Source organism: Chanos chanos, chromosome 8 (assembly GCF_902362185.1).
Source record: "Chanos chanos chromosome 8, fChaCha1.1, whole genome shotgun sequence".
NCBI lineage: Eukaryota > Metazoa > Chordata > Actinopteri > Gonorynchiformes > Chanidae > Chanos > Chanos chanos.
The window spans coordinates 21,620,022-21,637,399 of NC_044502.1; the positions used below are offsets into that span (position 1 = coordinate 21,620,022).

At 41.0% G+C, this 17,378-nt stretch overlaps 1 protein-coding gene across 2 annotated transcripts in view; it reads left to right on the plus strand.

Moving 5' to 3' along the window:
- Positions 1–17,378, plus strand: part of septin9a (septin 9a) — a 68,970-nt gene that overhangs the window by 26,155 nt on the left and 25,437 nt on the right. For both annotated transcript variants that reach the window (XM_030783335.1, XM_030783334.1), the window contains exon 3: positions 7,627–8,307. In XM_030783335.1, coding sequence (XP_030639195.1) covers positions 7,627–8,307 — 681 coding nt within the window. The remainder of the gene's footprint in view (positions 1–7,626; positions 8,308–17,378) is intronic.

Sequence of the window (17,378 nt, forward strand, 5' to 3'; positions counted from 1 at the left end):
CTCATACAAAACGTAGCTATAATGAAGGCTATCCCTAAACAGGATATTGCAAGCCGCAAAGACACATTGGACACGTTTGAAGTCAGCAACAGAGGACTTTGCCATAACGAAAAAAAGGAGAAAATAAAATGTTACCTGGTAGCCTGTAAGCTACATTTAATGCCATGTAAGCCTTGCCTTTTTTTTTTAAACATGCTACAGATGTTTCAGGTTACAGATGTTTCATAATAGCCCACATTTTAGTGGCTAATGTTGAGGTTTTGCTCAATCATTACTGTTTGTTTTGTTTGACTGTGACTGTTCATTAAACTGAGTTGCAGAGGTGGACAAAGTAAACAACTCCATTACTTGAGTCAAAGTATAGATACTCCTGGTCAAATATTACTCCAATACAAGTAAAAGTTGTTCAGTTTAATTTTTACTTGAGTTAAAGTACTGGAGTACTTGCTTTTAAAAATACTTAAGTATTCAAAAGTACATTTTCTTTTTAATGTCATCGCATTGTTGTATTGTTGCAACAATGCATTTACAGAATCTAATGACTCTGAAGCAACCTACTGAATGCACTTACTTGTTTGCAGAACCTGTAGAATAAAAAGCTTGTGGAATATGCTACAAAGCCTATGGAAACACAGTTGAACCAAATGCTTCCTCTATAAAAGACAGTGAATAGCTTCAGTTAAACAGGCACTAGGTTAACTCAGACTGGCCTTAAAAGGATAAACACGTCATAATGTTGTAGGCTAGGTTAATTTTACTTCTACTACATAGCATTGTCTGAAATGTGAAACAGCTGGATGACCATCGTCATCGCTTGATTCCCGCCCCCCTCGTCTTATTGGGACCGGGTCCTATGTGAATCCGCTGACCTCACAAATATTACTGTGTTTACCTGACAAGATTAAAACATATTTTTGAAAGGATTTTTGTTAGTAACGTTAACTTGGCATTTTCGCTAGCTAACTATTAGTATGCATCAGCAGTGGATTCACACAGGACCCGGTGTTATGCCCCAAATGGTTTTCAAGCCAACTGGTTTCCGTACGCATACAGGAAGCAATTAGCTTGGAAACCAGTTGATTTCAAAAATCTCAGACATGGACTTAAGATATGGCCATGGCTGCTCTGGTGAGGAATCTTTATCTTTATAATCTTTATTCTTCCATTGTAGTAGCCATCAGTAAAACCGCCAAGTTCAGTTGTTAAAAAAAATGCAGCACGCACTTGACTGACAGCACTGGAGTAGTTTACTGTGATTGGTTTTTCCCCTGTGATGAACACAATTGCATTTTAGAAAAGAAAATTTGTCCGCTGACTTCAAAGCTATGCGTTAAAGTAACGAGTAACAAGAACTTTTATAGAAATGTAGTGGAGTGAAAAGTACAATATTTGTATTTCAAATGTAGTGGAGTAAAAGTCATAAGTTTCCAAAAAAAATATCACTCAAGTAAAGTACAGATACTCGAAAAATATCCTTAAGTACAGTACTCAAGTAAATGTACTTCGTTACTGTCCACCCCTGCTGATTTGAGGTTGTTGTCATTCTTTTGTCAACCGAGGTGTAAATTATATTTTCGTTTGTAACACAGACTGTTATTTAAATCCCTTCCAGACAGCGGACCAGCAAGAAACAATCCTAACAGAAACCCTTGTATATGTATGTATATATATATATATATATATATATATATATATATATATATATATATATATGTTTGTTTGTTTTTGTGCCAAGGACTCCCCTATTTAGGGGCTAAGGCAGTGCCCTTTGCAGGGACTTTGAATGTGGCAGTGTAGCACTTTACTTGACTGCATGCCCTTGCTGATGTCAACTGTGGCTCAGCCAGGCTTGAAATTCTGACCTTCACATTGCGAGGTTAGCGCCTAACCACAAAGCCACAGTGGCTACACATATATATAGATACACACACACACACACACACACACACACACACATATATATATATCACATATGAGTTTGAATCGAGTGATTAGCAATAACAAAAGGAGTCATAGCTGAGTTGTGAGTCATTTTTGATTACATTGTTTACAGGATCATCCCAGGTCCAAAGTGATTTCAGTTTATCACAGCGACTAGTTTATCACAGTGAGTCCTATGGCTTTGTTTTGCTAGGAGAATGAAGCCATAGGGCTCTTCTATTAGGAGGTTTACTACTTACTCTGAGTTAACTTAACCAGAAGTTACCTGGATAAACCAGTTACCTCGTTTTGTAGTACAGCCCTCTGGTTAACACAGCATAGCTCCAGTGTTCCTGCATCTTTCTAGGACATCAAGTGTGAAGATCAGACCCAGTTGGAGACAGGAGCCCGAATTGGCTTACAGACAACGCCAAGAAAAGCTCTGAACGACGTTTCAGACTTTCAGTCAACATCAAGAAAACTGACTTTCCTCAGTCAGCTTTCTGTTCTCTGGTGAAGTGCTAGGTGAAAAGTGTGAGAAGGTGAGAAGTGCCAGGAAGTGCCTGGTGAAAATTAGTGTTTTGGGGAAAGTGACATCATACTGTTATTTTACCCCAAAACAACAAAAATAAATTCTACATTTCAGACTTCATTTTGAGCTCCTTCATGACTTGATAACACATAGGTGATTGGTCTTATTTAAACTATAGTAACACAGAGATCAGGAGTCCTCATCTGTCCTGTTAAATGTGTTTATTTAGCTTCATTTATTCACTGTTTATGCACTGAAGGATGTTTATACTAACATTTCACTCTAATTTTCAACATTTTTTTTTGCCCCACACATTTACTGGTGGACAGGTTGCTAGTTCTGCATACACTTTAAATCTTTAAAAGAGTTTTGGGAATTTAAATTTTTACTGTTTTTATGCAAAGGCAAAAACACTGTAGTCAGTGACTAGGCTAGATATGCGTTTCACGGCAGTGGGGGGTTTGCTGGACTTTTGTATACACTGGTATGTACACTAAGTATTAGCTTTGGCAGAACAGGGGAGCTGAGAGGAGAGGTGTTAAAGAGCAGGCCCAAGGTAATGGACAGATGACTGGAATGATTTAGTTGTTCAGTGCAAGGTTTAGAGATAAGGAGAGGAGTGCTTGTGGGAGAGAGAGAAAGCTGCAGATTTCACTCCTTATTCTCATGCCTGATTTGTGATCGGACTTCACTCACATATTGTGCAGCTCTGTGATCAGACTTCACACACACATCCTGCAGCTTTGATAGGCTTTTGGCCTTGAGGTTGATATATTTCAGTAAACATGCAAACACACCCACATGCATGCCTGTGTTTACCTTCCACTGCAGCTGTGTGTGTGCGTGTGTGTGTGAGAGAGGGAGCGAGAGAGAGAGAGGGAGAGAGAGAGAGTGCCCATGTCTCCAATCTGTCTGTACATACCCTGATTCTCACCACAGCATCATGCAGACTACCCCCCCTCCTCCGACCCCCTTGCTGTGCAGCCCGCAGTCGGGCCCAGTGCACCATTGTATGAGTCCCTCTTTTTAGGCCCTTGCACCTCGCCGCTGTTTCCACTTTGTTTTCTTCTCTAAAGGCGTTTGACCACCTGATTGCATTGGTTTTTACATTGGAGACTCCTATAAGACTAGAGGGTGACACATCACAATTCATTCCAGCCCTAAATGTGAACTGGGATGATCTGAAGTAGATTTGATGTAAATAGCAGCGTGACTCATCCTTTTTTGTTGCACTTTATTTAGCTAAACAACAGATGTTGGGCTTTCTTTTCTTGGCAAATCCTTCATTACTGACAAGCAATTACAGTGAGAGAGAAAACTCTTTGTCTTGATTGCTCTGCTTTAATGGAGAAAACTCTTTTCTGTGATTAGTCTGTTTCATGCTGTCTGTCAGAGGGAAATGTATTTCTGATGAGTTTAGCTTTGGTGAAGCAATGCAGTGCCAGGCTGAGAGATTTGAATGCACCATATACAAACCTCTGTCTCTCATCTGTCCATCACGGCCAGGGCTATATGAGGACAGAGCCCGTGAGAAAACGGTCGGCGTTCAGACCAAAGGTCACTCGGAGGCTTCAGGGTTTTAGGAAAAGACACTGAGCTGGGTCACATGACCTAGTCCATGCTTGCACATTCCCAGGACAGGAAAGAGAAGTTAGCTGAAAAACAGAGCTCCTTGTTCATTTTCTGTCCAATGTTCTAGTCCAAAATCAAGAAACAATCCGTTGTAATTTTCCTGTTGAACTCTGTGAGATTGTGTCACTGACTGGTAAGTCATTTTGGATGGAAACATCTGACGTGAATAAATGTAAATGTAAACATTTGTCTCTGTGGGGCTGAGAAAAGGGGAGTGCTTTCAGACCATACACATCTCCACACACACCCTCTCCAGAGGAAAACACAACACGCAGACAGACAGAACACACGCACTCTCCCTCCATAGCAGTCCCCTTTAATCCAGCTACAGTATGAGGCAGTGGGCTGTCTGGATCCTTCTGAAATACCCCCACCACACCCCCTGACAGAATGTGTCATGTGAAACTCACACAGTCACAGTCGCCCACCCTCCCACCCTGGAGCTCAGGAGAAACACACAGCGTATTGAACTGAAGTTTTTTGCTTTGAGGTGAACACTATCTTCACACTATTTTCATACTGTCTTCATACTGTCTTCACAGTCTCCTTTCTGTCTTCATACTGTCTTCACACTATTTTCACACTGTCTTGACTTTGTCTTCATACTGTCTTGACACTGTCTTGACACTGTCTTCATACTGTCTTCACACTGTCTTCATACTGTCTTCACACTGTCTCCTTACTGTCTTCATACTGTCTTCACACTGTCTTCTAACTGTCTTCCTACAGTCTTCACACAGTCCTCATATAGTCTTCACAGTCTTCACACAGTCTTCACACAGTCTTCATACTGTCTGGACACTGTCTTCACACAGTCTTCATACTGTCTTGACATTGTCTTCACATAGTCTTCATACTGTCTGCACACTGTCTTCACACAGTCTTCACACAGTCTTCATACTGTCTTCACATAGTCTTCATACTGTCTTGACATTGTCTTCATACTGTCTTGACACTGTCTTCACACTGCCTTGACATTGTCTTCACACAGTCTTCATACTGTCTTGACACTGTCTTCACACAGTCTTCACACAGTCTTCATACTGTCTTGACATTGTCTTCATACTGTCTTGACACTGTCTTCACACTGTCTTCATACTGTCTTGACACTGTCTTCACACTGTCTTCACACTGTCTTCATACTGTCTTGACACTGTCTTCACACTGTCTTCATACTGTCTTCACACTGTCTTCATATTGTCTTCACACTGTGGTAAGAGAATGACTATGGTGTCATTCTTATTGCAGTGAGCATATAGGCTGTGTGTTAGTTCTATACCAGGGCCAGCTGTGTGTTGACTATACCAAGGACAGCTACATGATTAAATGTAGCCTAATGCCCATGCAGTGTGCATCTCTAATCCACCTAACACCAGTGTTAACATAGTAATGCATTTTCTTAATCCACCTAACACCCACTGCAGTGTTAACACAGCAATGCACTTTCTTAATCCCACTCAAGAGCATGGGCAACTGCACAAAGCAGGATTTGTCAGTTAGTGAGCTAATTTCAGACTAATGTTAAGACTGCCCACTGGAAGGTTAGCCTCCTGCTGGAGCGTTTTCACTGTTAGCCCACACTGTTTTGCTTGCAGAGAAACTGTGCTTTAATAGGAAGTGACAGTTAATTCCCACTTCACCATCACACTCCAATTCAGCCCCTTAATTATTTGCATCTAAGGGCCTTCTTTAAATCAGTACATCATTACATTAATTATTTTTTTATTACTCCAGTTAAAGAATGCACACTCTGTGAATGTGTGTATGTGTGTGTGCATGCACGAATATGCGCGCACGCACGTGTGTGTGTGTGTGTGTGTGTGTGTGTGTTTACACAGGAGTTTTGTGTATGTGGAGTGTTTTTATGGATGGCAGTGCAAGGGGGTATTCCATAAAGCAGGTTTAGTGAAAAGTCAGAGTTAATTAAATCAGAGTAAGTAGTAAACCTCCTAATGGAAGGGTCCCATGGTTTCATTCTCCTTGCAAAACAAAGATATAGGGCTCTTCTATTAGGAGGTTTACTACTCAGAATTTTCAGTAAACCCGCTTTCTGGAATACCCCCCAGGTTGTGTGTAGTATTGCTGTGTCTTTATCATGTGTATTATTTTTTATAAAATGGTTACTGTAGCAAGTTGGGGGTGTTGATCTCTTCCTATGCCTTCATTCCAATATTAAAGACTGTGTGTGTGTGTGTGTGTGTGTGTGTGTGTGTGTAGTTTTTAGGACTCTAGGTGGAGTGTGCAGCTCTACACGTGAGTGTGTCACATGTGACTGGATTTGTATATCATTAAACACAACTTTTTAAAACTTACTGATGATAATAAGAATAAATAGTAGGACGCTGGTTTAAAGAGGGCAGTTGGTTGGATTTTTAAGATCAGTGTAATGAGAAGAAGAAGAAACAAAACAAGTTGACTATTTCATTGCTATACTTAATATAATAGTTTTACATTTGTTCGTTTATCCGGTCAGCTGACAAACCAAATCAGTTGACATCAACTGTTCGCGATACAGTTTACGCAGTCTTTTTTATAACTACGTTGTCTGTCTTCAGATAAAGTCAGCTCATATGGTTGATTGTGACAATGCGCAGGAATCATTAATCACCAGATGTTTGGTTGAGAGCAAGAGAAACATGATGACCTAATGTAAAACTTAATACCAAATCACGAATTTGGACCTGTCCAGTTATATGACGTTGCAGTGGAAATACAGCGAATTTCGTATCAAAATTGACATTTTCCTGCCAGGGCCTATATTTTCGTATTTTTACAGCTTTGGCAAGTGAAGGAGAGTCAAGATTGAATACATGTGATGACTTGCGGATTGACAGGAATCTGTTATCAGAGAGTATTTAACGATGTGCATGTCAGGCAATGTGATGAACATTTAACATAAAGGACCGGAAGAATGAACAAGAATGTGACGTTCTGCGCTACCCATAAATCCACAGCCAGGTGGACAGGTAGATGAAAGTTTACCCCATTCATAGCGCTATAGAAACTCGTAAACCACAATGTTGGCAAAGTATATGAAGACTATAAAATCAGGTATTGTTCTTCATTAATTCATCCCGCTCCGTGACCAATCTTGGAGCATTCAGCGTTCTTACCTCCTTTACTAAATTTTGCCGATTGTCGATTACACACTGGACAGCAAAGTAGCAGCGTAACTGACTGTCCAGGTTTTGAAATGCTTGTTCCATGTCAGCGTCTTTCAACTTGATTTAACATGAAGCTAAAAAGATTTTTGGCTAATACAACTATTGCAGTTTAAAAACATACAGTTTGTTAGTATTCTAACAATGTAAAGCAGTGCACGAGGATGTTGAGTCGGCGTTCCGTAGGCATTGCTTTATGAATACTGAAATGCAATAAGTAAATACAATATTTGCTTAAGAATCTTTCCAGTGGAATTACATGTGATGGAGTTTGTGTTATATGTGATTTTTGTATTGATAATCAACAAACAGGATATCGCTCTGTCTAACTGCCTGAAATGTGCTTTTATTTAAAGTTCCTTTGATATCTCTTCTTTGCAGCTCTGAAGCGGTCATTTGAAGTTGAGGAGGTCGACTCATCGACCAACCCCTCCTCTCTCTCCCGTAGAACAACCAATCCTCTGCGCTCCTCCACCTCCTCCATCAGTCGATTCCATGAACTGGGCAGTCGCAACTCAGACTACACCTCCAAACATGCATCAGAGGCCTCTAACCAGCGCTCGCCCAAAACCAGCCTTAGACGGGTTGAGCTGTCTTCTGGACGTACCTCAGAGGCGCCTCGTAGGTCAGAGATCTCTATCGACATCTCCTCCAAACAGGTTGACAGCTCGCCCAGTGTGGGTGTCAGCCGTTTTGGCCTGAAACGGCCAGAGGTCTCGCTCCACTCCACCAAATCCTCAGAGATGACTGCTCACAGACGGGCGGAGATCACCCTTGGTCGGTCCCAGGAACCTTCGGCTCTGCCCAGGAGAGCTGACCTGTCTCATTCTGCCTCCCGCATCCCAGAGCTGTCCCACAGGAGGTCTGAGCCCCCCAGCCCAGCAGAGGAGGCCCCCTCCTTGACCAGGAGGCAAGAGGAACCTCCGGACAGACAGGCTGAGACGCCATCTCCTGTGGGAGAGTCGGAGAGCAGCTTCTCCTCGGCAGTGAGTGCTAACTCTGGAACCACGGAGCAGAGAAGCCCAGCTCCAATGCGAGAGACCACAATCAGACCTGCAGAGAGTGAGTAAACAAGTCTTCGAAATGGTTTGTTTAAAAATTCAACTTTGAGAGTGTTTTCAGGTGATGGAGTCTGTGATTTTTACTGACTGACATCTTCAAGCAGTGGATCTGGCTTGACAGCACTGCTGTTAGCAGAGTTCTTAGATGGTTTATCCTTTCCTTAGAAAACTCTGATAAGAGCAGCCATTTTTCCAGGGAACGACTGAATCATTGAGAACATAGCAGGGACCTTACCAAATCATTCAGAATACAGCAGAAGGTGATGAGAGAAACTGGGCCTTTGCATAGGAAAGAATGAAGATGACATCAGACTGCTGTGATGCTGTGGCCTAAAGCTGATAGACTGAAATTCCTGTGTGGCAGACCAGTGTCCCAGAGAGTGTGTGAATGTGGTGTGTTTAATGTGAACCTGCTGTGAGATGATCATTAGTGTTTGACAGGCTTGATTATGTATGTATTCATTTACTATGTAGATGCAGAACCACAAGGCTGTTTGTTCTCCTTGTCCTGCAGTAGTTTCTGTGCTGTGTTTGTTTGTTTGTTTTTAGTGGGAGACTGTCTTGCTTTATTTGTTGCTGGCAGTGGTGATTGACTTTATACACAGACAGTGTGTTCATTTCATGTGTCTGCATAAGGAAAGTTTGATACTGAAGTTCTCTGAGCTGAATCTCAAACCAGCTAATCTTTAGTGAGACGGCTGTGTTGGAGTGACATTGGAAGAGTTTTTCTCATACACTGATGGCTCTGTCCTGTGGAGCCAAGCTGAAGGATCTGATGGTGTGTTTCTGGGCCAGCTGGTAGGTGTGACAGTCTAAATCTAGAGTCCATAACTGTGCCACTGAAATTTAGAGACCTTTCAATTTTCTGCTATTACTCAGTAATACATGTTCATTTACCTTCACTGCACAGGGAGTTCTCCCTTCTGACTGTAATCGCTAGCGGTTCCATCAGCACTGTGTGTTCTGGGTTCAGACTTGACTCATATGGCAATGCAGAGGCAATGATAATAAACTAATGTAATTTATACTGCATTTCTTTGATCATCCAGAATAAAGAAATGAAATGTCTATGGACAGATGAGATTATCTGTAAATGGCACCCACCAGCCCGTTTTACCCCAGAGAGGAGTAATCTGAGGACACACAGAATGTGTGTGTGTGTGTATGTGTGGAGGAAGCCTACTTTCAGCCTTGATGCATTATGTTTTTTCTACAGATGAGTAGAAAAATATCGAGCGAGAGGAGAAAATCCAGACATGATGGAAAAACATTTTCAAGATGTGAGTGCAGCAGAGTGAGGCACATTTGGGTTGAATTACTGAGTCCAGAGAGCAGGAGTGAGAGAGGGAAACCATGCAACCCAATGATTTCCTGTAAACTTGTGTAATTAAAAGGAAAAAATAAGGGAAAAAGTTAAAAAAAAAAAAAATTAAGAACAAACCAGAAATTGGACACCCCTTACCTCCACCGCCCCACCCCCTGCCTGTTTGCTCCCCCTTTTTTCCGAGGGAAAGGTTTGTTAGATGTGTTTTGTGGCTACCATAGGTTTAGGTGTAATTTTCTATGCTTTGAAGTCAATTATTTACACAGGAAGTGACACACAGGAACTGTACCACTGCATTGACATTCCACACTTCTTTGTAACTGCCAGCTGTTTATTACTCAGCTGGATCTAATGTGAGTAATGGTTTTGAGTTTGTTTTACTTCATTCATTAACTACACAAAAAGAAAACTTAGCCTCTAGTGGAGGTGTGATTGTTCACCATATTCAGGTTTGGTATGCACCTGCTTGGTTTTTAGGTCATGGTTTCGTTTGAATCATGGTTTGGCTAAAGAGAAAATTGAACCAACTTAGAACTGAAATTTTTCTGTCTTTTTAATTTAAACAAGTTCAAATTTAATGCAAAAGAACTAATTTAATACAAACAGTAAAAAAGCTCTTCACAAAATGAGAATCAAATAAAAGTAATTTTCAATACCTTTTATTTTAAGGTTCCTGCAGAAAATGGGTGTAAGAAAACTTCAGCAACAATCTCCAGCAACAGTTATTTTAACACTTATATCCATGACAGTGAGTGAAACAAATCTACATCAGTATATTTTACTTTAAGGCTCTTTCTCAATTAAATGACTGCAAGAAAACTGAACTTAAGTAACAGTTAATTTAAAGTCCCTCTTGAAAATCAATGTAAAATAACTGTACTTGGACAATGGGACTGTCACTCAAGCTGTTTCAGGAAAAAAAAAAAAACGTGATGACCGCAAACTAATGACCGCTCTGAGCTTTTACACATTAGTGCACGACTGCTTCATCACAACACAAAGCTCCAGGTCAGAAAAGCCTAGAGAACTGCTTTATTTTATTTCTTTTATGTGAATATTCCAGTATGATTGATATTATTTGTAGGGATGCACCAATTGTGAAATTCTGGGCCGATACCGGTACTGATGTTTAAAATAGCAATTTGGCTGATAGCCAATGCTGATACCGATGCTTTTTTGTTGTTGCTGTTGTTTGTTTTGTTTTTGTTGTTATTTATCCCCCCTTTTGTGTGAGGAAAACAAAGAAATCTTCATTAAAAATAAATTACTCTTGTCCGAGTCAGACCGCAAATAAACAATACAACATTTAGCCAGCACAAAATTGATGCAACACAACAGATAACATCAGTGAATGTCACCTTATTTGCTGATAGGCCGATGGCAGTTAACAAGACGAATATTGGCTGATAGCGATTTATCGGCTGTACATCAGTATGTGCTCTGACTGATGACACCATGTGTTTTTGTTGTTATTTAAAATGGTTACTCAGTGGCCATTGTCATTAAAGCTATTGTAATCATCTCCTCAGTATACTCATACCACATCATAAGCACAATGCTTATATTTACCTGAGAAGTGCGAAATAAAAAGAAAAAGATCAACTTAAGATTATGATTAACATTATTCTTAATGACCAAAATCATAAATTGTGTAGCATGCTCTGCTTTAGACCTACTTAACAATATACTGTATATTCTCTGTGATTTAAAATTTGGAGGAAAAAAGAGGAAACCTCACTAAGAACGGTTGAGGTAAAAACAAACAAACAAACAAAAAACCTCCACAGAACTGCTTTGGTTCAGTTTCGGTACATGACTGTTACACCCCTACCCTGTACATGTAGCTGAGTCAGGATACTGTAACTATGGGGGAGCGTACAGAGAACATGAACAAAATTAAAAAATGATGATATCATGGACCCTGTCTGCTGTAGGACCATATCAGTACGCAAATGTCACAGTCCGATAAGTCGTGGTCAGGCACAAATGTTTGATTCAGCAGGGAAAGAATAAACACACACCAAATGTAAATATGATTTTCTGAGAATGACTGCTTGTGATTTTGCTATGACGAAGTTGTCCATCACTTCAGCTTGTAAGTAAGATCATGTAGGATATTATTTGATTATTTGTATCCTACTGCATGTCACAGACCTTGCAGAAATAATATCAAAACCAATGCATGGTTTTATATATTGTATTAATTCTTGCTCTGTGGGGAAAACGTTCAGATCGGAAAGAATACCAGAATCCATTCCATGTTCAAGCGTAGGGTTAGGGTTAGCAGTAGCATATGGTTAGCAGTAGCATACTCAGTGTGAAAAATAACTTGTGTCACGTCAACTCAATTTTCTAGTGGCTCAAAAAAGCCAACATATACTGTTCTTTCTATTACTTATACATCCTTTTTTTCCAGCATTGCACTAGAAAGCATTTAGCAGTGATCTAGCTATTAAAAACTGCTATTCTGCCCACAGTAACCAGTCTATTAAAGTTCACACTCATTATGAAGACACTCCTATTTTATAGACGTATACAGTCACCCGATACTCATATGAACAGGTCTGTGGAAATTCCCTCTCTTTCAGATAATGGAAGTGTGCAAGAAAATCACAAAGTTCATTCCACAAAGCTGTGTCTTGGGAGGCCAAGCAGTCTGGCACTGGTTCTTTATGCTAACAGTGGAATTTTCTGTTCAAAGGTGATTCATTTTCAAGACAAAATGCCTGGTCACAGTATGATAATGAAAATGAATGTGGTGAATATTCAGAGCCTGTCACCAAGTCGACAAGAGTAGTTTTTGTTCTCTGCAGGTTCCATCTGTACAATGACAACTTGTGTTGTACTGATAAGAACAGCACTGTGTCTGAGATCTCGTGGGACTGCTCTTCACTTACAGTTGATCATGTCACACACCTTTTTTTTTAAGGTCAGCGTGACATGAGTTCTGCCATGGTCTGTGTTTCACCAGTCAGAAACAGGCTTCTGGTGTAATTCCCCTCTCTGGTGTGTGCGTGCACGTGCATGTGTTTTATTAGTGAATGTTGTGCCATGAAGAGATTCGTGCCCACATATCAGGGGTGAGTGGGTTGATGCGTGAACCTGGAGGATTTTTGTCCCAGACCGCCGGGACTGTCTGACATGGTGTGGAAGGCCCACTGTGACTGGTGGTGGGTTTTTCCCCTTAGCATTGCCATGTTGTTGTTGGAAGTATCATGGAACAGTAGCTTTCCTTTAGTTATTAATGAGAAATTGTCTGGGCTGGTACACACACACACACACACACACACACACACACACACACACACTTCTCAGTGCTATCAGAATTACTTCAGCATTAATTTGACCTTGCTCCAGTTACTCTTGCCTGAATGGAATGCAGACTGGAGCCTGTAACTAGTATCTGGATTCTCAGAATCCCTGTAACTTTGCTTACTAGCCCAGTGAAACCAGTGTATAAGGAGCTGCAGACAGGAAAAGATGCCTTGTAAAGTTGTGGACATAGTTACTGTTTAGTTGTGATGTTTTTGAAACTTGTGATGACGTTCTATGAGAGTGAGGAGTTCTGATTGTTAGTCTGATCAATAGAAACTTGAAATAATAGTGCTCCCAGGTCTCTGAAGGGTCTCTGAACCAAAGCCCCTCTCTCACCTCTCTCTTATACTGCCAGTTAAAGCACTTCATAAGCCTTAAGTTCAACGTTTTTTGACTTTAAGCAAAAAATCTTTTTCGCTCATGGCATGCAGGCTGATTCCCCTCTGAAATGTCGTGGTTTAGTGTGTTTGCATTTAAAATGGAGCAAGCAAAGGAGGAACAAATGACCGATTAATCCTCTCCTGTACCGCATCATGGTTCATGCTGTTTGTGGGAATATAAACATTAGAAAGTCTAATCACAGACTACACATTTGCCTGTATGTTAAACCAGTTCACTTCAACATTTTGTCACACTTGGGGAGATGTGGGGGAGGGTGCTGTGTTGTTCATGGTTTTTGGACATCCTGTGCCTAGTGATCATTCTTCCAGGCCAAGCATATTTGGACAAAAGGATGTCTCTCTCTCTCTCTCTCCAGGGGTACAGAGAGGTCTTTCATGGTGAGAGCAGAGGATGGGTTAAGGCTCTGACTTGTGAATGTCACATGGGGGGTGATAAATCGTTAAGCTTGTGCTCTCTTCAGAAATAAAAACAGCCAAAGGCTGTCAGAGAGAGAGAGAGCGAGAGAGAGGGCAAAACAGGAACAACAAAAAAAGTATGTGGTGTTCATATATTTATTTTAAAACCGTGAGATTCAAATGCTGTAATGCAGTCCTCACAGGGGTTCTCGGAGCCAACCTTCAGAGGGATGCGGACAGTACTCCAGAACCCTCCACACTGCATGACTGTGCAGCTCTCTGTCTGACAACAGCACTGCTGTAACACACCAAACTGCATATTGCCAGGGAACAAAAGAACAAAGAAATGGACATCATGTTTATTGTATACGGAGACCAGAAGCACAAGTTTTTTTCTTTTTCTTTTCTGTTTATAAAGTGTGTATCTGTGATTTGCTGTCATTTGTGTGTAAGTGGGTTTGAGTGGGTGTCAGGTCTGTTCAGAGCTGCTCTGGATCCTCTGTGTGCGTAAGGACTTATGATCTTCTGTATGTGTAAGGACTTATGATACCCTGTGTGCGTAGGGACTTAAGATCCTCTGTGTGTGTAAGGACTTATGGTCCTCTGTGTGTGTAAGGACTTGAAGTCCTCTCTGTGTGTGTGTGTGTGTGTGTGTGTGTGTGTATGGACTTACGATCATGCATTGGGCTTGTTAGCGAGTAGCATATGCAAAACTAGCCCAATATTTCAGTAAAGTTTATGTGTGTGTATGTGTGCAAATGATTGAATGCATCTGTGTATTGTCCCATCACAGTAAAGCACATGAGAGAGAGAGAGAGAGAGAGAGTGTGTGTGTGTGTGTGTGTATGTAAGGACTTGTGATCCTCTGTGTGTGTAGGGACTTATGATCCTCTCTGTGTGTAGGGACTTATGATCCTTTCTGTGTGTAAGGACTTATGATCCTCTGTGTGTGTAGGGACTTATCTCTCCCAGGGTCAGATGAGAGGGTCAGGTAACTGTCAGAGTCAGAGAAGGAGAGAGGAGAGAGCAAAAGAGTTATTTTTCTGTTCTCTTTGGTTTACTGATGAGTGTATGACATTTCAGGGCATTAAGGGCTCTGTGTGAGACTCCTGAGGTGTCAGTGTGAGGTACAGTGAGGCAGCTGAAGTTGACCTGTGTTGGATGTGCAGGGTTATTTGTGCTGTGTAGGATGTGCAGGGTTATTTGTGCTGTGTAGGATGTGCAGGGTTATTTGTGCTGTGTAGGATGTGCAGGGTTATTTGTGCTGTCCTGACTGAGTGAGTCCACTGTCCTGGGACCATGTGCACTGTTCCCAGTGTTATTTTTGAAAGCGTGTAACGGAAACACTTCCCCCTTTCCCACTATTTCGTGGTCATGTGATCAGCTCCAGCGTTCAGCTTCAAAATGACCAGGAGTAACACTGAGTGCTGAACGCACACACACACACACACACACACACACACACACACACACACAGATGTGCATACGTACACACACTACCCTATTTCTTTTTGCCATTTTTGTGTATTTTCTGACTGCATGTTCCTTTTCAGATGTATTTTGGGGAAAACAAATCTAGAATACTTAATACTAAGCATACTTTAATCTGCCCTATGATTTCTCATAAACGTTGAGCTGGTCTTTGTGAATGGTTTTGGCTGTGTATACACTCATTTGGCTAGCAGTTCTAAATGACTCATATTAATTCAAGGTGTCATTACCCAGACTATGAGGTCACTGTAGGGATCCTAGACTGACGACCACAGGTCTCAGTGAACGGCTTTCTGAGTCCACACAAAACACTGATCCCTCTGTTTCCTCTGCAGCTTCAGCCTTTTGTTTGTCTCTCTGAAGCAGTCACTATAAAGTTATAAACCATCTTGGTAAGTTTCTTAATTCTGTGTTTACATGTAGCAATTGTAGGTGTATCTCTGTGATTAAAATAAAATGTATAATTATCTTTTCTTCTTCGTCGTCGTCTTAAACAGACTAAAATTATTATTATTTTTTATCAGATTTAGCAGAAAGAATGGCTAAAATTGGTATTCATGTTAACACTATTACGCTAATGTAGATGCAGGTTGAGACTGTCCCATTTCATGGTTGGACCATGTTCTCTACCACCCTCAAACACCTGCTCATATTATCGGGTCACATTTAGTTTTCACCCTAGTGCATCACCTTTAAAGAACTGTTTACAGCCACCACTGATGATCATAATGAGAGAAGACCTGTTAATGCAAAACATACTGCTGTGTCTGAACATCTGTCCAAAGATCTGTGGCAAAACATTTGCTTATATATTTTTTTAAAACATAAATAGAAACATTGAAACATACCCACAACCTAATGATCACATTTATGAAATTAGCACATCTGTAATTTGGGCTAATTATTAGGGCTTAATAGGGCAAAAGCTGACGTTCATAATTGCGTTAACGAACAGTGAGCACATTTTAGAAGGTTGGAGCATTACTGCTCCAAGTTAGCCCAGTTCATACAGTTTCTACTAATTACACATTCAACATGGAATTCATAAAATATTACACCAAAATAGTAGTCTGCTCTTACAAATGGACAATAAAAATAAAAGGAAAGTATATGTATTCATATTTAAGAAGCAGCCTGTTGGATTGGAAATGATCAAAAACAGACTTATTTATTGCTAAGCTCATTGATTCATGCAGGTGATGTCACACAAGTCTTGATGCTTCTGAAGGTTTGGATGAGACTCGGAGCAGATGTTGTTTCTCCTTTGAGTGAGAGTGTTACTGGAGGACTTGAGTGTGGAGCAGTGAAGCAGTGCATATGCACACTGAGAGAAACGCTGAGCGAGAGTGTTATTAGAGGACTTGGATGTGGAGCGATGAAGCGGTGTACATACACACTGAGGCTGTGTCCAGTGTCAATCTGCTTGGCTCTGCTCACACACTCTGCTCTGTGAAGAAGCTAATCCTGGGATTTGTAACAGGCTTTGCTCTCTGTGGTCCACTCTCCACTACCCAGACAGCACCCACCTCATCTTTAATTCACACACAAACAGTGTCTGCTGGTAAAAAAAAAAAGACAACAACTTAAATACTCTGCCCAGATGAATGAAAAATTAAATTGAATTGCTTTAAATGAAACGACTTGCAAACTCTTGAGACTGCATGTTTCCAGAGATGAGCTGGAAAAGGAGACAAACGTTCAGTAAGTTGAGTAAAACATACAGTGACCACATATGCCCGCTAGATGGGGTCATTGTAATCCTGAAGGAAAATACTCTCAACAGGCCAGAAATGCTTCACCAGCTTATCACTCACAGTGGCTTTGTGATTAGCTTACCTGTCTTTACCTGTGTTTACCTTTCCCTTTAACGGGTCTAGTGGATGTAATCTGAGCCAGGACAATGCACCACGCGTGACAGCAGTATAGGCAGGGAGCTTCACCGTGGGCATTAAAGCCGAGGCCTCTGTCCCTGTTGTGCTGTGTGTGACGAGGACACTTAACCTGCCTGTTTACAGCAGGGAGAGGGATGTGAATTCTCTCTGTGTCATGGATTTCACATATTTCATCTTTCACACTTTGAGAGAGTCTAAGTATGATACACAGATGCTTTGAAGTCCTCAAAAGTAAACACAAATATATATATAT